The sequence below is a fragment of the Scheffersomyces spartinae genome, assembly GCF_019049425.1.
Source record: "Scheffersomyces spartinae strain ARV_011 chromosome Unknown scaffold_24, whole genome shotgun sequence".
Classification (NCBI taxonomy): domain Eukaryota; kingdom Fungi; phylum Ascomycota; class Pichiomycetes; order Serinales; family Debaryomycetaceae; genus Lizanozyma; species Lizanozyma spartinae.
In genome coordinates this window covers 73782-94493 of record NW_025065071.1, presented here as the reverse complement: position 1 = coordinate 94493, position 20712 = coordinate 73782, and the positions used below count along the sequence as shown (strand labels likewise).

Genomic DNA, 20712 nt, shown 5'->3' with positions numbered 1-20712 from the left:
TACTTTCATCATTGCTGCACCGCTCTATCATGAATTTTGTTTTGTTAATGCTTTTGTTGCAGAATCATTTGAGGGATTGCGATTATTGTTGAAATGTCTGTGTGACTAAACAACCATGATCTAACAGTACAATTAGGCTATTTTCCTACATTGATCAATTTCTTCTGTTCGGCTACGACCTTGCATTACTGTTTCAGATCAGAATTTGTTGACCAATAATAGTTCATCAAACCCTGTGAAATATTTCCTTTTACGGTAATAATTAGCTTACAGATAACAGCATGGTGTTAAAAAAACGCATCCAAGCAAGATCCTATTATATCCACAGGAGAAAGCATTTTGTTACTCAACCAGTGCATAAACCACGGTCACATTCTTCATAAAAGAACCTTTGAGCTTCAGTATTGCACAAAATTAGAAGGGAGCTAGTTGACTGAAATTGTAAGTAGCAATTTGTAATTTAAGTAGCTTCACATATTTACGGTAGTATATATTGGGGAAGCCTATTTCTTTCGGATTAACTTAAATGATGTTGTAGTGTTGATTGTTTCTTTTGGTGCAGCCGGTTTCTGATATGCGTCTTATTATGCAAGTCCGTTTTAAATTATTTACGAGATGTCAAGGGAGATTTGTATTGTAAATGTCGGTGACTGGAAATAGAAGTACTCGTACATATTTATATTGATAACGTGTATGATTCACTAACGCTTGAAATTTTTAAATAAAGATATTATTCTCCGTAATACCTCTACAACTCGTACACCAAGCCATCTCTAGAGGTATTCTTGAAGAATAAGGTAACAATTTTTGGAAATACAGCAACATATTAACTGAAAATACAAGTAAAATAGCTACATAGCAAAGCGATTTACATTAGATTAACGAAAACTTAGTAGCAGTATTATACTTCATAATCATGATTAAGTTCGCCTCAAGGCAATGAAGATTGATTCTTAGCACCTTCACTGATACCATGTCGCATGGCTGAAAAAATGTCGCATTTCTTTATGCTTGTTGCACACAACGTATGGCTATGTAAGCTTTTCGCTAGGTTTAAAGCTAGTAAAGAATTTGGTTGGTCTTAAGTACAACAATTTTGTTGCTCTACTTTCAAAACTTGTAGTGGGGAATACTAAAGATTTTATTTACAAAGGATACACTAGGGACTGGTTGTATTTGGAAGGGTGCGTTTTCAGAGCAACCTGCATAGCGCATGAAGCAAACGTTCGATGCAAAAGTCGTTTGTTTTTCCGAAATCGATCAAGTAGTCGTATAATTGTTCACCTAATTCGGAGTACACAAGTGAAAACCTACTACAAATTACAAAGGGGAGCCCTTACAGTTCAAAATACCGAAACTTGCATTTAGCCCTCTTTACATAACTTTAGGACGACCGTTGGTAAGAGGGCAGGTAATTCTTAAGAGTTCTAATGTCACCTTATATAACTGCAGTAAGCGTCTTAAGATCAAGCAAAACTTCGCTGAGGCTACGTATTATTTGGAGTATTTTTGACGTGTGTTTCGTAAGTTATACCAATACTAAAACACGCTTCAATAATGACACTGCTTATCAGCCATTTTCAAAGAGAGTTTTGAAAGGCGGCTCTAAAGGGTTATGTAATAGAAAAGTAATCTTAAAATTATAAAGCATGCGATGAGGTCTCGGCATGCTTCTTTTGAGGCCCAAAAAATTTATGGATGACGTGGAAACGCAGTCAACTACGTAATATGCAGGTTAGCGAAGAGCGGTTTAATAGAAGCTAATTTTCAGAATACGAGATGCAGAGATTAACAGAAGGAGGTGTAAGTTGAAAAAAAAAAAAAAATTAGATTTGGTTGTATATAAATTTTTTTCATGTGAACTTAATTCAACGTAATTCATGTACGAAAGAGGTTGAACCCCCCCTAAAGTTGAACCCCTCTTTTCATTAGGTATACCATGACAGAACCGTTAGAAGGTCGTTGGCTACCAAACTTTATTCTACACCTACATTGCATTATTTTTTTCCTTCTTGTGCTTTATTTTTCAAACTAAGCTGTAACCCACCTATTGTTTTTTATTACCACATGTAGGTTTCATATATGCGAAGTAATTGTATTGATTAACGAAAGTGTGGTCCATTCCGCAAGGTTAATAGTCGTTTGATGGGGGAGGGAATGCGGAGTAAAATGCTGTCATTATGCATTTTAGACACATCAATTCAAAGCACATTTCATTCCCTGGTCCTGTCAGAATATTTCAGCTGATAAATGAATGATCGTTATACTGGTGCCTCCTTTTCCTTCCTAATGCAACTCCAATTACACTTTATGTGAGGCCAGGCATCAACCAAAAAATTTATGCATCTGTTTCTTTTTTTTTTTTGTTCCTGCTCCAATGCAAGTGTGACAGGCAACGGACGTGTAGCTTCTTTACACGACCGAAAGCTCTCCTCTTTTGTGTCATTACAGCGGTTTTTTGAAAACCCAATACTCAATGTAATGGTTAAGGTTGAAACTTGAATCGACAAATGATTAATGTTTGCTCTTCTTCCACCAAGCCTTGACAGTTAAAGTTGTTTCTTCGTTTTATCGATACCATTTCCAAGGGGGGACTCTTGGTATAGATTGTATCTTCCAGCTTCTATTAATATATTTAGTTGCTACCCCTCCCTCTATAATAATCAGATAATATTCATTTAATCACAAATATAAACGTTTTCCTTAATTCCAAATAAACAATAGTCTTCTGTTCGGATCCATATCCATACAAAAAAGGGTATACAAATGGGTCGAAATACGCCGCCTAGTGGCGATCCAGAGATGGCCAAACTGAAAGATGATGAAGTAATATCTCCAATTATACCTTTAAAGCCCGGCACTCAAACAGTATCTGATACCTTGACTTCTCGTCTCCTGATACCCCCATCATCAGCGTCATCAACTCCCTCAGTTAAACCAACGCCAGCAATCACCATTTGCACAACGCCCAAGCCAGTCCATAATACAGACAACAATGGACCTAAGTGCTCTGACTCAAACCCAGCTTCTAACTCAAATACACCGGCATCCAATGTCGAGATCTCCGAATCAACTTCATCCAATACGTCCCAGTCATATTGTCAGTGTCCAAACAGTATCAATAATAATGATACAGGGCCTCCTTGTACTCCTCCCATACAACCACCCACTCTTGAAGAGCTAGTGGCAAACTGTTTCCTTTATGCTAACGATTACTCTTTCACAGATGTTCCCATGCAAGTCCAATATATTAAGACTTTCCAGCTGCTAATCTCAAAGTATCATGCGGAAGAGAACCTCAACTTCTTGATTGAAATATACAAGTATGAATATTTGTACCTAAATTATCAACAAGAGCAAGCACAACAAACACAGAGCAACACAGATGAAGGCAGTGATGATGAATTGGATAATACAGAATTAAATTTGGATCCCAATAGCCCGAAAACTGATTCTTCTCCTACTGATTCAAACCAACTCTCAACTTCATTGAAACTTCCAGTACTCAACACATCGTCATCATCATCAATTTCCCTTCTAGTTAGGAAATCCAAGGCTCCAAGCATGTCCATATCGAGAACAGTATCACACAAACTGGATATATTCCCTTTCAGTGACGAAGAATCATTGATTAACATGGATTTATTTGAGCATCTGGACACTACTGGGGAAAATAGTAACGGTCCAGCCTTAACTCCAGCAGAAGCATTATCATCAGTTTGGGACAAATTTAGAAGCTCTGAGTTGGACAATTCCTCCGAACAAGGTAGTGAACTTTCAAAGAGCATCCAAGGAAATGAGTCTCTTGCTTCCTGTTCAGTCATTCGGGCTCCTACTAACCCAGTTGATGTAGTAGATACAGTATCTATAAATTCTGCAACTTCTTTTTCCAAAGGAACAAAGTGGTTTGCTTTTGATGAGCGCAGTATCATCCAACAATGGAACTTTATAATAAGCTCTTACATTTCACCATTTTCATCGCAGCAGATCAATTTACTGCAAAGGGCCTCTGATTTTCTTTTGTCCTTAAACAAAACAAGCATGCACGATCCAATCCTTTTATTGGATGCCAAAAAGGAGATCATGAGGCTATTAAAGGAAAATATATACATAAAGTTCATTCGAACTTTAAGGAAAGAGTACAATCTCCGAGTGGCTTCGCCCACAATGGTCACTCCTGTTACCAGATCACCTTTATTTCACGCTGCCAATACTTCATTCATGGCAGACTCGGAAACATCACAGTCAATCAATGCAACTGCTGAAACTCAACTGCAACTGCAGCTGCAACCAGGCTCAACCATACCGACACCTTTACAGTTACCTTCAGGTGCATTGACACCATCGATCCATAATTCTATGGCAAGCTATGCTATTCATAACAGCAGCAGTATACACCATAATAATACTACTGGAGTCCAAGACTCTGGAAGTAACAACAACAATAAAGCTAGCTCTCTTGCTATTCGTGGACATCAGTCTGTTGCTACAAACCTTGCTAGTCCATCACCTATCTCACCAGCAGCATCGAATGCCAATAGTCGTCTTATTAATTCACCTGATCTAATTATGTTGCGACTGCCTGGTGATTCACCAATTTCCCTTACTCCTGTTATTTCTAAAGATTTTCAAGCCGGTACATGTTCAAGTCCAAGTTCCAAACCACCGGCTTCCTCAAATTCTCCTGTGCCCACTAGAACTTCAACAGCAACATCTACCACAACAAATGGACTGAGTCCCGTCACTAGCCCGATGAACTTAAAGAGGCTTGCTAGTAATAGTCGGAGGATGAAGAAATTCATTCCTGGATTACATCAGTCTTCTACATCAATGAATTCTACTACCGGCTCTTCGTCGTCAACGGGTGGTACATCTGGAGTTGAAACCCATAGTACTACACCTTCTACTTTGGATAGAAGTATACATAATTCGAAAACTTCTACAGGTACGGGTTCAGGTTCGTGCTCCCGTCCACAGAACAGAGCCGCAATTAGCAGCACACCCACACAAGGTGGACAGAATTCTCCAGTCTTGGTTAATTCCCCAAATACATCTATGGGTAATTCATTAACTTCCATATGGAACCATTTACGCATTACTACACAATCTCCGCCTTCATCCCCATCAATTGGACCGAAGATCAAAGGACCAAGTTTAAATCAGAGTCAACATAGAAGTCACAAAACGATTGACAATGAAATCGTGTCTCCTAAATGCAAACTGCCACTGGTAAATAATTCTGATGATTGTTCTTCAACACCAATGTCGCCACAAACTCCCTGTACACCATCTGACCATGGAATATTGAGCGGAACCGGCATCAAGCATTTATTTAGGAAACGAGAGAAGCATTGATCATGCTATTAATATATTCGGAGTCAATTTTGGGTAGTGCACAGAATAGCAATTTAGACTACCAAAACATATATACGAACATCATACATACACACATGCATACATACATACATATATACATACATATACATATATACAAACATACAAACTTATACGCATATGTATATGCGTACATATGAACACCACAGTAGATAATAATACAATAAAACCCTCAACCTCATCTCAAGCCTTCTGCTTTATACAGTCTTCTTCTACAGTTTTGTGGCACTAGATTTCTCACCGCGCTTAGGCCTGGTGAACGCCTCAGTTACTCTAATTGGTTGACTCAGAGAAAATTAACTTCAAAATCATATACCGATTTAGGAGGTAAAAAATTTTCACCAAACCATCCTTTTTTCAACGACAGTTCTTATTTAATTCTCTTACACGTCACATTTGAGACCAGACTTCTTCATAGACAATCGTTGACGATTATTAATAATGTTGAAGGCTGCTACTACAAATTGCAGACACTTGGCTCAAAGAGCTTCTGTTAGAGCCAAGATCTCTAAATCAACTGTTGCTCGTGCCACCGTTGTGTCTTTAGCATCCAAATCAAAGTGTGTTTCTTATGCGCCCACCAGACCTTATTCTACTCGTTCCACTGTGGTTCAGTTGTTACAGAACATTGGATCCAAGAGAGAAGTTGAACAATATTTGAAATATTTCACTTCTGTTTCCCAACAACAATTTGCTGTTATTAAAGTTGGTGGTGCCATTATCACTGATCAGCTTCCTGAGCTTGCCTCCTGTTTGGCGTTCCTTTACCACGTGGGTCTCTACCCCATCGTTTTACATGGAACTGGACCTCAAATCAATGAGCTATTAGAGAACGAGGGTGTTGAACCAGAATATATCGATGGGATCAGAGTCACGGATCCTAAGACCATGGAGGTGGTTCGTAAATGTTTCTTGGAACAAAACTTACGTCTTGTGACTGCGTTGGAAAAAATGGGCGTTCACGCAAGACCTATTACTGCCGGAGTCTTCACTGCTGATTACTTGGAAAAGGATAAGTATAAGTTGGTGGGTAAGATCAACGGAGTTAACAAGTCTCCCGTTGAAGCTGCTATTTCCAGTGGGTATTTACCAATTTTAACATCTCTTGCTGAGACTCCCTCTGGTCAGTTGTTAAACGTCAATGCTGATGTTGCTGCTGGTGAATTGGCTAGAGAGTTTGAACCCTTGAAGATTGTTTATTTGAATGAAAAGGGGGGGATTATCAACGGGAACACCGGTGAAAAGGTAAGTGTCATTAACTTGGACGAAGAATACGAAAATTTGTTGAAGGAATCTTGGGTCAAATACGGAACCAAGTTGAAGATTAAAGAGATCCACGATTTGTTACAACATTTACCCAGATCTTCCTCTGTTGCGATTATCAATGTTGATGATTTACAAAAGGAATTGTTCACCGATTCTGGAGCCGGTACTTTGATCAGAAGAGGTTACAAGTTGATCAACAGAAACACTTTAGAAGACTTTGGGAACCCTGATTTGTTAAGAAACGTTTTATTAAGAGACCCGGAAATCAAAGCCGGTAAGTTAAGCGTGGCTTCTTATTTGAAGCAATTGGAATCCACTTCCTTCAAATCTTATGGTGATCAACCTTTAGAGGTTTTGGCCATTGTTATCGAAGATAAGAACGATAGCAAGGTTGCTAAATTGGACAAGTTCTTGTCCTCCAGAACCGGGTGGTTGAATAACGTTACCGATAACATCTTCAATGCCATTAGAAAGGACTATGACAAGTTGTACTGGGTTGTGAACGAGAACGACTCCAACTTGGCATGGTACTTCTCCAAGTCTTCTGGTTCGTTTGCTAAGAACGGTCAAATCTTATTCTGGTTCGGCTTGAACACCGAGGAAGCAAGTGAGTTGATTAAGGAGTTCGATACCGCTCGTATAAACTCTTCGTTGCTGTCAGCCACTGAATCTGGTGTCTTCAGTAGTCCAGCTCAAAAGAGGGGCTTGCACACTTACAGCAGGGTATTCAAGAGGGACTTTACTGTTGCTGCTCGTCGTTCCTTGACTACCAGTGGCAAACCCAACCCTCCCATCAAGGAGACTACCAACACCAAAAAGTCTAAGATTGCCTTGATCGGTGCCAGAGGTTACACCGGTCAAAACTTAATCAGCTTGATCGACAAGCACCCCCACTTGGAATTGTCCCATGTCTCTTCTCGTGAATTGAAGGGCCAAAAGCTAGAGGGCTACAACAAGGATAACATCGTGTACTCCAACTTGCAAGTGGAAGATATCATCAAATTGGAGGAGAACAAGGAGGTGGACATGTGGGTTATGGCTTTACCCAACGGCGTCTGTAAACCATTTGTTGATGCCATTGAATCAGTTGAATCATCCAAATCAAAGATCATTGACTTGTCTGCCGATTACAGATTTGATACTACGGGCTCATGGGTTTACGGATTACCGGAATTGAATGATCGTAAGGAGATTGCTGAAGCCAAGAAGATCTCCAACCCTGGTTGTTACGCTACTGCTGCCCAATGTGGTATTGCTCCTTTAAAGAGCTACATCAACGGGTTGCCCACTATCTTTGGTGTCTCTGGTTACTCTGGTGCAGGTACTAAACCTTCCTTGAAGAATAATGTCGAATACTTGTCTAACAACTTGGTTCCTTACTCTTTGACTGATCACATCCATGAGAAGGAAATCGCTTCGCAATTGAGACATCCTGTTGCCTTCATGCCTCATGTCGCACAATGGTTCCAAGGGATTTCGCACACTATTTCTATTCCAATCAAACCCAAATCTTTGACTGCTAGAGACATCAGAAACATTTATCAAGACTTTTACAATGGTGAGGACTTGATTCACGTTAGTGGTGAAGCACCGATCGTCAAAGATATTTCTGGTACTCATGGTGTTGTCATTGGTGGGTTTGCCTTGAACTCTCAAGAAGATCGTGTTGTTATAGTTGCTACTATAGATAACTTGTTAAAGGGTGCTGCTACTCAATGTTTGCAGAACATTAACTTGGCTTTAGGTTATGGTGAATATGAGGGTATTCCAAGTAATAAGATCATCAGAGGATAAATGGTTGAGGGTATTCTACACGTCTTTTTATAATTAAACTTCAGTTCTATTACTTTGTAACGTATTTGTTATAGTAAATGCGAGATTATATACAAGTTTCTGTCAAACATTGTAGCTTTGGGGATATATATATCATTTGCAGAGTATATACGACATTTGTTGATGTTGCACGACATTTGACGACATTTTCTCCAGATCAAATTCAACTTAACAATTACAACATGCACTGAATCTTACAACAGTTCCTGCACTCTGTTCCTGCACTCCTTCCATTCCAAGACATGTTGGTGCCTCCAGACAACTTCGGACAGGTAGAAAAAGGTGTTTACCGGTGTTCTAAGTTAGTATCAGACAATTTCTCATTTCTTGAAACCCTTCAATTGCGATCATTGGTTCTTGTTGATGCGGAGAAACCAGGAAGATCTGTAACGGAGTTTGTCGGAGAGAACAATATAGAGGTCTACAACCTTGGAGGACTCAAGATTTCCAACCATGCATCATCTAGAGCAAGTAAAGACTATACCGAAGACAAGAGTGAGGACATAAAGAAGAGCCCTGGTGACAATACTAATAATAACAGCAGTAATAGTAATGTCACGGATAGAACAGAAAGATCTTCGGGCTTAGCAGCAGATGATTTAGTAGTGTTTGATCTTGAATCGTCAAAGAAGGATAAGAATGACGAATGGATGTTGATTGATAGAAGTTTGATCACCAGTGCATTTGAACTTATACTTAATAAGAATAAGCATAACATGTTGTTAGTGGACTCAACATCAACACTAGTTGGGATATTGCGGAAGATCCAAAAATGGAACTTCAACTCCATAATCAACGAATACCGAATATACTCTGGTAATTCGTCCAAACACAATTACTTTGCCGAGAACTTTTTGGAGTTGATTCAAGTGGAGCTAATACCATACGAGATAGAGCAGGTTAATTATCAACTATTACAACAGTTACGGCTGGCCAGTGGTACACCGAAGGAGGAGAAATCCGGGTTTGTATGTCCGGAACAGTGCTCTGAACAGGGTGCGGATTTTTCCAAGATGATAAGGTCATTCAAGTCATATTCTTTAGAAGGAAATGATCATAACAATAATAGCATTGAAGAAGTCGCAATTGGTGATAATGAAAGTGAAGACGACATTGAAGACGAAGACGACATTGACGATGAACTACTCTCAGCTTCACCGCAAATCCCGGCTAATCTTTTAAAGTTGGCAGAACAACGGAATCAAGAGAAAAGTGGGAGTATTTCAAATATTTCAGACGGAGAAATCACTCCGGGCACTTCACCAAATGTTGAAAAACTCAGCAGACACAATAGTTTTAGTAGCGAGATGTTTTTGACTAACTCAAGAGGTATTAATATAAGCCAAGATAGAAGACGATCATCTGTTAGTCGAATGTCTAATAGCAGATTCCGAAGTTTGACCCAATCACCGGGATCTTACATGTTACCCCGACGTGCGTCATTTGAAAGCCGGTCACCTCGATTTAAAAAGTTTCGGGATTACAAAGAATTGAAGAATATGTCTGAGTACGACATTGAACGCATTAAAGAGAAATACGACTTCAAATATTATAAGAATCTTTCAAAGTTTCTGATTGAATTTGATGGAGTAAGTGAGATTACGTTAAAGCTTCCTCCAGATAATAAGTTGCCTGATTGGTTTATAAGAGGACGGAACTATTGGGAAGCAAGTCTCCGTAAATTGAACGGTATTTAGTTTTTAGAAGAATGCATGTAATTAATTGATTAATCTGGTAAAATTATGTATCGCATAAACCTCGTATAACCTCAGCTGTATTCTAATGTAATGTAATTTAATGCAATGCAATGCTATGTAATGTAAGTTAAGATGTGGTCCTTTCATTCTCTTTTCCATGATGCTGAGGAATTACTATACATTCGTTCTCTGATTTTAGAAGCAGATATAGCAGTTGTATTTTGACCACCTCCAGTCAGTGTTCGTTGCTGTCCATGAATATTATTACTACTTCGGGATTTGTTGTACATATCTGTTAACCGACTTGGTCTTGTATAGGAAACTCTTTGGTCCAGTTGTGTTTCTTGTATGGGAGGTCGTTGTTGCAGATATTGTTGCAATGGCTGAGGATCAGCAGTTGAAGCTCTCACTGGTTGATACGGAGAACTGGAATATTGCGAGTAGCCAGAGCTATTAGGATATAATGAACCACCAACAGTAGCGCCACCAGCTTGTTGCTTAACTCCGAGCCATTCAGGATAAGGCAATTGCCGTTTATCATAGTACCTAACAAATGCATTGTGGATAAGGGTCTCATCGGGTGTATTCCCGTCATGTTCCGAGTTCCGGAAGGAAATATTGGCCAATTTCTGACTGTAGTTACTCCTTATCTTACTGAAAAAGCCGGCGTCCATAGTTTATATGTTTTGTATGTTAAGAATGTGTACGGAAGAAGACCAAAGGATTTATGGTGTTGTCACTCTGAAACTGAAATTCAACTGCCATATCAGTATCCGCGCTACCTGAGAAGATTACCATTTTGAGAAATGTACGTCTTGAAGAAATAAAAAAGCTACCCTAATTAGGGATTCTTAAATCTATCACTATCGTTGCGACGCAATTTACCCAATACAGCAAGCACTGTCCCTTTCATACAATAGTGAAAATTCTCCTAACAAAAACCCCATCGCATAAATTATGGCCCAATTTCTTCTTATCAAGTAACCGGTAATTCCACTGAATAAATGTCGTTTATCAAGAGGAATATACTCGGACTTGTGATCCGTTCAAAGAATGAGCTCGTCTCGTCGAAGGCCTTCAAAAGAAACATTGGTTTGTTTCCAATAAGTCGCACATATTCAACAGAAGGATCATCAACAGAAGCATCAACTGTTTCAGATGCTGAAACTGTAACAACTCCCGTGAATTCTAGAATCGTATCTGATATGAAATCCTTGAAGAAGAATAATCTTATTAGTGCCGATATTGTTGACAGCATGATCAAAGCCAAGTTTGAACATTTGACTCCAGTTCAACAAAAGTCTATCATTCCAATTCTTGAATCTGAAAAGGGATTAGTGGTTAGAGCCAAAACAGGTACCGGGAAGACATTGGCCTTTGTTATTCCCACTTTAGATGCTGCTATCAAGAGACAAGGACCTCCCAAGACCACATCATTGATTGTTGCACCAACCAGAGACTTGGCTCAACAGATTGTAATGGAATATAAAAAGGTGATTCAGTTTTTACCTCGTTCTTTAGCTAAGAAATGTGATATTGGGATTATTATGGGAGGAAACTCCACCAAAAAGAGACCAGACCCCAGAAATCCACCGGCTATTATCGTTGCAACTCCTGGTAGATTGGCAGACCAAATAAGATCACCAAGCGTGTCTCACATGTTTAGTGAGTTGGAATATAGGGTTTATGATGAAGCAGATCGGATTTTAGACGAAGGTTTTAGAGACGAAATCGACTCCATCAACGACAGATTAATTCAAGCCCGGCGTCATAATAAAAATGAAAAACCTTTCAAATCTGTTTGCTATTCAGCAACCATTGCCAATGAACTTGAAGACTTTGCTGTGTCAGAATTTGGGGCCGAATATGAATTTGTTGATTGTGTTGATAAGAATGAACCTGAAGCCCATGAAAATATTCACCAAGAGTTGGTATACACCAATGATGCCCAACAATCCTTCAATGCTGCTGCTTCATACATTGTCAATGAAATGGAAAGAAAGAATTTCAAGGCCATTGTGTTTCTTCCCACTGTGACCGGTTGTGATTGGTTCTTCAAGTTGTTGAGAGAATGTTCTCATAGTGAATTATATGATAGTCGTCTTACCAAGAAGTTTGGGTCCAGGACTCTTCGTTTGAACGGTAAAATGACTCAAGTGGCCAGAGATAGGTCTGTTAGAGAATTTAGATCAACTTCTCATGGTGTTTTAGTTGCAACTGACGTTGCTGCCAGAGGTATGGATTTCAGTGATGTCACTGATGTCATTCAAATTGCTCCAAGTACTGATATGGCCGATTATGTTCATAAGATTGGTAGAACTGCCAGAGCTGGTCGTAAGGGTAAAGCAACGTTATTTTTGTCCAAACTTGAAGCTCCTTATTCTAAGAAATTGATTTCCTCCAAGAAGATCAATTTTGCTAATAAATTGAACGCTGAAGAAGTTCCAGAATTCTCCAAAGATATCTTATCAACTGTCAAACTTCCAATGGAAGATGTTGAAGAGTTCGCTAATGCTTACCTATCATTCAGAGCTCAATGCAGTGCAATCTATAAGATTGACAAATATGCTTCCATTAAAGAAACCCTTGCTTTATACCGGACATTAGTTGATGATCCTGAAGCAAAATTATCTGCTTCAGAGAACTTCCTCAAGAACATCTTCCAATTATCAAGAGATGAAGCTGAGCCTTTCTTCCACCTTCCTTCAGGATACCGCGGACCTCAAAGAAAGTCATTCAATAATCAAAATAAGTCATCTGCCCGTAGAGGTAGATTTGATTCCAACAGAGGGGGTAATTATCAACGTCTGTCTGGAGGATATGGTTCTAGGGACTCTTATAAGAAACGAAATAATGATGATGAGTACAGAACACGGAATTATGATGACTTCAACCAGAGAGACTCCTTCAAAAGAAGAAGCAATAACGATGATTTCAGAGGTTCCAACAAATATAATTCTGATAGAAAGAATTATAACAAAGGAACTCGTGACAACTTTGGTTCAAGAAGAAGAAATGATCACTCTGATGAAGATTGGTGATTAGCCTATGAAACTTTTTCTTTGACCGTGTACATAATTTTTTATAATAAATACCTTGTAGATAATTAGAGTTTGTGACTCTTTGTTATAGTAGTTTTCTTATCCTTATTCTTTGGTTTTGAAAAGACTGATTTGGGTCTTGTAATAAATGGAGAAGACATCAATTTATGAGCATCAGTGCCAGTAGCACTACTAGAGCTTTCTATACTCACCACATCTCTTGTAACAATGACATATGCCAATAAACAGATAACAAAAACAATGTTGAGAATTATTATCAACCTTTGGATCTTAAGTTCGTCTGTTAAAGATTTGATATCTATAAATGCTTCGTCTAACATTAACTGAGTTCTCAAATCCTTTTCCTTGCATTGGTCAAAATATCTTTGCTCCAAATTATGATATGCTTGCTTGAAATTGAAAAATTGGTCAATCATTGTTGAATTAAATGAATCAAGTAATGCCTGGAATCGATTAGCTTGTCTTAATTCTAGTTTGGAAAATGCATTGGATAATAATTTGCTTTGTTCTTCAATGTAAAGCAACGATAAGGTGGCATTGGACTCTAATAACGATAATCTCTTCATTATGGTTTTATAAATGGATTCTTGAGTGGATTTAACTGCTTCATTCGTGATGGTGGACACTGTAACAGGATTGTTGATATTGTTCCCTTCGACAGGACTATCATGTGGATAACAAATATCAAAGGAAGAAGTATTCAAGTCTTTAAGGAACTCATTGACTCTTAAATGAGGCAATACTACTCGACATTCTTCAGATAATTGAGTTGGTGTGGTTGTCAGGGATGCGTAATCATCGATATTATTATTTTGTTGATCTTTACCTTTGACTTCTTCAATCTTTTGTTCCACTTGGATAATCTCAGCTGTATTCTCCTTGAAATCATCCATCATTGTCTTACCATGAACTCTTAACACTGAAATGGGACAGTAGAATTCATTACCATAATGACTTAAGATCTCCAATTTCAAATACCGCGCCCAAATTAAAGGATTGGCAATATCAAACTCTTGTACGGTCCTTCTATTATCAGCTTCAAATTCTCCAAGTAATTGCCATTCTGTGGAAGGAAATTCGGCACTAACAGTGATTCTAAACTGTCGAAACATCGAACTGAAGAACTCAAAGTTTCCCATAGCTATCCTTTGAACCAAAATATCCTGACACAACTCAATCACAACAAACTTATTGGGTGTGGAACATTTGTTAAGCATATAAGTATCTTTATTCTCCTTCAATATCGACGATGCTCCCTTGGCATCTTGATTGGTCTGTACAATCGTAGCTGCACAATCAGCAGACGCATAATTATTAAGCATCTTGTATGTTTTGGGCTTGGAGTCCTCTGAAGGAGGTGCTGCTGGTTTGCTCTCTGAAGCTGGGAGCTCATCACAATTCTCTTTGGAATTAGTAGAGCAATTCCTTGGGATCGTACCATTTTGTAGTTGTTGTTGTTTCTGCTGTTGTTGCAGCAGCTGTTGCAGCAGCAGCTTTTTCTGCATCTGTTCACATTGTTGCATCTGTTGACATTGCTGCTGCTGTTGGCATTGCTGCTGTTGATTTTGCTGCTGCTGCTGTTGTTGTTGCTGCTGAGAACTAAACTCCGCTTGCTGTTGTTGTGAGCTAAGCTCTGCTTGCTTCTGCTTCTTCCATTCCTCAAACGACATGAAATGTACGCCGTCTTCTAATGTCACATTGGATATTATATTGGTAAGATTGTCAGGACCATCTTCGTTGACATGAACATGCATTTGTTGTATTACGTCATCGGTCTTGTTAGTACTATCAGACTCTGTTTCTAACATTTTACCTTCTGGGGTGTCTCCTTCGCTTGATCCTGAGTCTGAGGCACCACTAATGCTATTGTTTATTATTGATGTCTCCAATCTGTCTGTGGTTACAACCAGAACCTCCTGCAATTGGTTTGTTGGTACCTCCAGTTCAATGTCTTCTTGTAAATGTGATACGTCTAATCGTTTGTCTATGATATCTGACCTACCTATGCGGGTGGAGACCTCGCTCTGGTGGTCCTGTCCAATCACCAGTATTTTGGCCAATCCAAGTATCATTAACGCCCACCGTAATACTATGACTCTTCTCATATGGGCAAGTGTCCTTTTGATATATGGATCTACTCGTATATGATAGGGGAAATAGCACCTGCTGATAACAAAGGTATTTTTCCGGTGTGTATGATCACGTTATTGGTCACGTGATCATAGATTATAAGTAGTAAACAGATACTAAACTAGGTCTAGCTATATGGAAGAATGTAATAGTAGCATACCATTGGTACATAATATGATAGTATAATATCTAAATATTCAATGTTCTTGATGTAATTCTTTCAACTGTTTTCTAATTCCTTTGGCCCATGTCTTGATTTCCTTATCATATGAACCATCTTGTACTCCATTTAAGAATCCTGCAGAATCCTTAAGCAATTCAAATGGAGTTCTTCTTTTCGTATCATCTTTAACAAGGCACAAGTCTATAAATGCACATAATGTTGGATCATAAGGTATTCTGGTGATTGGTTGGATTTTCTCAGTTAATGTTGGAGGTTGTTCATTGACTATCCGTTGTAAGAGATCTAAAATCCCCTCTGGGCCATTATCTCTTTTGAAAGAGCCATTATGTCCACCATTCCCATTGATTGTTCCTTCTTCATCTTCCTCATTATTACGCCAAACATGTTGACCACTTGCCAATTCAATTATCATTAGACCCATTGACCAAATATCTGATTTTATACCATATGTTAAACCTTGAATACGTTCTGGTGACATATAAACCGAAGTCCCCACAAACGTATCGGCCATTGCTAGGGAATTGGTTAATTCTCGAGATACTCCAAAGTCACATAATTTAAATTCTCCCTTATGAGTCATAAGAACATTAGAAGGTTTGATATCTCTATGAATAATCTTGTGAGTATCATATAAATATGTTAACCCCGAAAGAATGGAAAACGAAAGCTTTTTAAGAACGTTCAATGGGAATCTATGATATTCACAAAAAGGGAGGATTTTATCAAGTGATCCACAATTGCAATACTCCATACAAATAACAACCGTATTATTTGTATTAATAAAAGCTCCATAGAATTCAATTATATATGGAGATTGACATTCATGAAGGATCTTTAGTTCTCGTATAATTTGATTTTGAATGATAGTTTTGGATTCAATTTGAATGATCTTTTTGGCCATAGTCTTTTGAGTTGGAATATGCAAGATTTTGGAAACACTACCAGAATTACCTGAACCCAATTGTTTTAAAGTGACGATATCTTCATTATTGAACTTGATAGAAGCTGTTGTTGATATAGGAGACTTCAAATCTTCTCCGCTTGTTGTTGATGATGAAGTTGCAATTCCAGTGATTGGAGAAGCTCTTGGAGAAGAAGAACTGGAGGATTTTGTTGGGGAAATGGAAGAAATGATTGTTTGACGTTTACGTTGTTGATGACTATGATGATTTCGATTTGCATCGTTCCCATTGGTCGAAGTGGTATTTATGCTTGAAGACGATGAAACGAGTGAATTCTTACTCGCTTTGGATCTTAAATCCAAATCAGACAAATGATCGATGATTATGCTGGTTGCGGAATTTGATTCCAAATCAATAGTAGATTTCAGGTTTTGAGTGAGTCGAATCGAACTTGAACCACTGTTGCTTGGAACCTTGGATAAATGAAGCAGACTACTCTTACTAAGAAGAGGGTGGCTTTGATGGAGTTCTGATGATGCAGAACTTAACGTTGAAGCCAGGGAGATGAAACCACATTCTTCAAGCGATAAAGCACCTCCGCCACCCAGCAGAACAGGCTGACATGTACCCAACGGAGATAACGTATTTAACGATAGTTGTTTGAGGTTCTTGCGTTTTAAAGATTTCACCTGCATGATCTTGGGATCATCTAGTCCATCCAAGGAAGGTCTTGGAGTAGAAGAAAACGATGGTCGGATTTGCAAATTATTACTTTCATCTTCTGTAGACGACGGCGGCGGTATCGGAGGTAACTCTTTATCTTGGACCGACGTTTGTGACCGGTTAATGTGGGTTTGTCTGAACACAGAAGAGGCTTCCATGGTGAATCAGATTTATTTCGGAAATAAGCTATAGTTATGGTATATATATGAGATTCTTCTTAAGTTATTCGTGCGGATATAAAGGGAGTGGATATACCTTGAGGTCGGTAATAGCTATAGGAAGGTGGTAGTTAAGGTTATCTAGACTCTTGTTGTCCCAAGTCGTCTCGAATTCTATGGTCCCTTTGTAGATGTACATGCAGGAAAACACTAATAGAGGGGTCTGGATCGTTTGGAGTTGGTGTTCTCATTATGTGGTAAAGGCACGACTATCAATGTACCACTATTCTCCAATCTCCGCTATACAATCAAAAAGCTACTCACGTGCATATACCTATACATAGGCGTACGGCTACGTGCGTAATTCTGCTGCAGCTACATGGAACCCAGCTCAATCTCCTCGTTTGCCGCGTCCAGGGCATACATGTATAATTCCTCACGTGATTAGATCTACCTATTATCCCAAATGATATAATACTAATATTAATGTTTGTTTGTTAACGTTTATGTCGGCTGTAACTGCTGCTGGACCTGTTTAATGCATGCGTCGGTCCGGCCCCACAATAGTTATTGTTGTTATTATTGTAGCAGTAATCTTAATCAACGCTTTGATCTGGTTCACCTCCAGAGATATCATCATAGTATCCACCTGGTTCAATTGCATGTGGTGGCTGTACTTGACCTTGACTATGTTGTAGTTGGTTTGGTTGTTGCGGTTGTTGGTATTCTGGAAAGCCGCCTTGTGGTTGTGAATACCCCCCTTGTTGTTGCTCTGTTTTGACTCTGGGATGCTGTGAGAACGGATTGATAAAGTATTGATTTTTTTCAATCTCTCCAGATGTTTGTGCTTGGTTAAACCAAGGACCTCCTTCTTGATATTGACTTTGATTACCTCCGCCACCTCCTTCTTGGGAAGAAACGTATTGAGAAGAAGAAAGCATTCCTTGCTCATACCCATTAAATCCTCTGTTCTTTGTGCTTTTATTGCCATAGTAATTGGTGTAGCTAGTATCGTATCTCTGGGGTTGCATCGATTGTGCTTGTGCTTGTGCTTGTTGCTGTTGTTGTTGTTGTTGGTCGAAGCCTTGGATTGGATATTGATTCGAAAAAAGACCCTGGGACGAATCTTGCCAGTAAATAGATTGTTGTTGAGGTTGTTGTGTTTGCTGTTGTTGCTGTTGCTGTTGCTGTTGCTGTTGCTGCATTGGATGTATTTGCTGATGCAACTGGGAATGTTGTAGTTGTTGTTGTAACTGTTGATGAAGTTGAGCCAGATGTTGATCAATGGGTGATTTATTAATATTACCTTCACCGAGGAGAACTTCATGCCCACTCAGAATGGAAACTCTGGGACTAGGATCAGTACTCCGACTCTCGTCAGTTGAATTACCTCCCAGCATCTTCCTCTTTCGAACTCGACAAGCATGGCACACTTTATGTTTGCCTATTTCATCAACATCCATGGCCTTGGCACACCGGTTGCAGTTTCCCAACATCTCCAAGTTGGTACGTCTAATTCGATCATTCTCTCTGCACCGAACACATACTTTGTAGTTCATACGACTGGACATGGACTTGTGATGACCATTGGCACTGGCAGCCGCTCCTGTAGAAGAAGCACCACCAGATCCCAGTTGGATATCTTCTAGTGCACCAGTTGCTATGATTGGAGCTTCCAATGGTCCGGAACAATGAATACAACGACCTTGAGCCGCTCTGACTGCCTTTTTGTCTCGAAGACTACGCCGACATGTTGGACACAAGACGAAATTCTGTTGGTCTTCCGGGATATTCGTTCCACAACGACGACAGGCACCTTGTCTGTCTTTAGTTTTACGTTGCCATCGTCTTGACCTCTCTCTTTGTAAGTCTCTGCAGTGGTCACAAAGTTTGAAGATCTTGGGTTCACCAAACTTTGCGCTTCTCTCAGAGGCATTAGGCATCACCACCAATTGCACAAATGGTTTCTTACATCGAGAACAGTTGGACTGGAAAATTTGATTTGACAGACCCGTGGTGGCCATAGGGGCCTCGCTTGGATTATTATTGACGATTTGTTGTTGAACATGTAAGGGGGGGATTGATTTAATGAGGTCTTGGTTCTGTGTATCAGCAACCTTAATGGGAGGAGAAACTGCCAAAGGATTCTGTCGAATAGGATTACGAGGTGAAGTGGCTGGGGATTTAAGACTTCTGTTCTGCGGAGATTGGATATCGGTACCGAGATTCCTATAACTTGGAGTGTCTGGTTCTCTTTTCACTGGATATGGATCTCTATAGCTTGAGTCGTACGAGTTCGAACCAGTAAGGGTTGTTCTGGAGTAGGAGCTTGTAGGGGCCATAAAGGATGATGTATCGTGATTATCCTGAGGTTTAGGGATGGTATGAGAGTAATTGGTTGATTCATACGCGTTGGTGGCAGTACTACTATTATTATTAGTGATATATGGATAACCTCCAGGATGGTAGGGATTGTATGGATCTGAAGTACTGGGTTCTGATAGTCTCATCATTGGATTTGGATATTCCGAAGCGTAGCCGGGTGTATTTGCGGAGATGGTTTCGGCTGTGCTTGCCGTGGTATAATATTGATGGGTGGTTTTGTCTGGATGATTCAAATTTATTTGAGGGGTGGAACCGTAATAAGTTGGTGAGCTTTGAGGGTAATTAGATGGGATTAGAATATTGGAATTAATTTGAGTGTCCGGTCCTCTTTGGGTCTGAGATGTCACATTGGATGTTGATTGTAATCCTAAACCTGTAAGATTAGAGCTTGAGGTATTGGACTTAATACGAGGGGGTGATGCGACTCCACCGTCAAAGCCGCTTCCGCTGGTATTCCCACCTCCTCCAGTACCGGAATTAGACGCATCTGCCCCCCCCGGCTTGTATCCGGGATGGGTGGGATTATTATAATTGTAGTTGTACTTTTCTGTCATCACCATATAGTGACGATCCATTGCTGATGAAAACTTAACTTATTCAAGATAAATGATATATGATTACACTATTCTTTATGGTAGCAAATTTAGAAATAGCCATCAAATAAGTACAGATATGCGAACTGCTTTAGTATGCGGTGCGACAGGAAAAAAAAAATAATAATGATCGCTATTAGAAAATAAAAATAATACAAAGCAAACAAAACAATTGCAAACGAATTGTCCAGACAATTTTTTATTTTTATTCTCAGTTTTTTTTTTTTTGTCGTTTTTTAGTGTCGCTTGAATAATGAAAAATAATGACAACTTACCAATAGAAGAAAAATTTTGCACAAGATAACTTTCTGAAGAATTTGTACGCTACATATATGTGTATTTCCGGTGGCAACATTAAACTCAGTCATCTATATTGAAGGAATTT

At 39.2% G+C, this 20712-nt stretch overlaps 7 protein-coding genes across 7 annotated transcripts; 3 read left to right on the top strand and 4 right to left on the bottom strand.

Moving 5' to 3' along the window:
- Positions 1–2766: 2766 nt before the first annotated feature.
- On the top strand, positions 2767–8454 carry ARG5,6 (bifunctional acetylglutamate kinase/N-acetyl-gamma-glutamyl-phosphate reductase; the record flags this gene model as incomplete). The annotated part of the gene is made up of 4 exons (XM_043193603.1): positions 2767–4244; positions 4455–4945; positions 4998–5028; positions 5865–8454. 4 exons carry the CDS (start codon positions 2767–2769, stop codon positions 8452–8454), a joined length of 4590 nt encoding a protein of 1529 aa, XP_043047272.1.
- A 281-nt stretch (positions 8455–8735) lies between these two features.
- KQ657_002855 (uncharacterized protein) lies at positions 8736–10190 on the top strand (the record flags this gene model as incomplete). Its single annotated transcript, XM_043193602.1, has 1 exon — positions 8736–10190. The coding sequence occupies one exon, from the start codon at positions 8736–8738 to the stop codon at positions 10188–10190; it is 1455 nt and encodes a 484-aa protein (XP_043047271.1).
- Positions 10191–10333: 143 nt separating this feature from the next.
- On the bottom strand, positions 10334–10864 carry MSO1 (Mso1p; the record flags this gene model as incomplete). Its single annotated transcript, XM_043193601.1, has 1 exon — positions 10334–10864. One exon carries the CDS (start codon positions 10862–10864, stop codon positions 10334–10336), a length of 531 nt encoding a protein of 176 aa, XP_043047270.1.
- A 330-nt stretch (positions 10865–11194) lies between these two features.
- Positions 11195–13231, top strand: MSS116 (ATP-dependent RNA helicase; the record flags this gene model as incomplete). Its single annotated transcript, XM_043193600.1, has 1 exon — positions 11195–13231. The coding sequence occupies one exon, from the start codon at positions 11195–11197 to the stop codon at positions 13229–13231; it is 2037 nt and encodes a 678-aa protein (XP_043047269.1).
- Positions 13232–13296: 65 nt separating this feature from the next.
- KQ657_002852 (uncharacterized protein) lies at positions 13297–15357 on the bottom strand (the record flags this gene model as incomplete). Its single annotated transcript, XM_043193599.1, has 1 exon — positions 13297–15357. The coding sequence occupies one exon, from the start codon at positions 15355–15357 to the stop codon at positions 13297–13299; it is 2061 nt and encodes a 686-aa protein (XP_043047268.1).
- Positions 15358–15579: 222 nt separating this feature from the next.
- On the bottom strand, positions 15580–17349 carry HST7 (mitogen-activated protein kinase kinase; the record flags this gene model as incomplete). Its single annotated transcript, XM_043193598.1, has 1 exon — positions 15580–17349. The coding sequence occupies one exon, from the start codon at positions 17347–17349 to the stop codon at positions 15580–15582; it is 1770 nt and encodes a 589-aa protein (XP_043047267.1).
- Positions 17350–17945: 596 nt separating this feature from the next.
- On the bottom strand, positions 17946–20309 carry WOR3 (Wor3p; the record flags this gene model as incomplete). Its single annotated transcript, XM_043193597.1, has 1 exon — positions 17946–20309. The coding sequence occupies one exon, from the start codon at positions 20307–20309 to the stop codon at positions 17946–17948; it is 2364 nt and encodes a 787-aa protein (XP_043047266.1).
- Between the last annotated feature and the right edge of the window lie 403 nt (positions 20310–20712).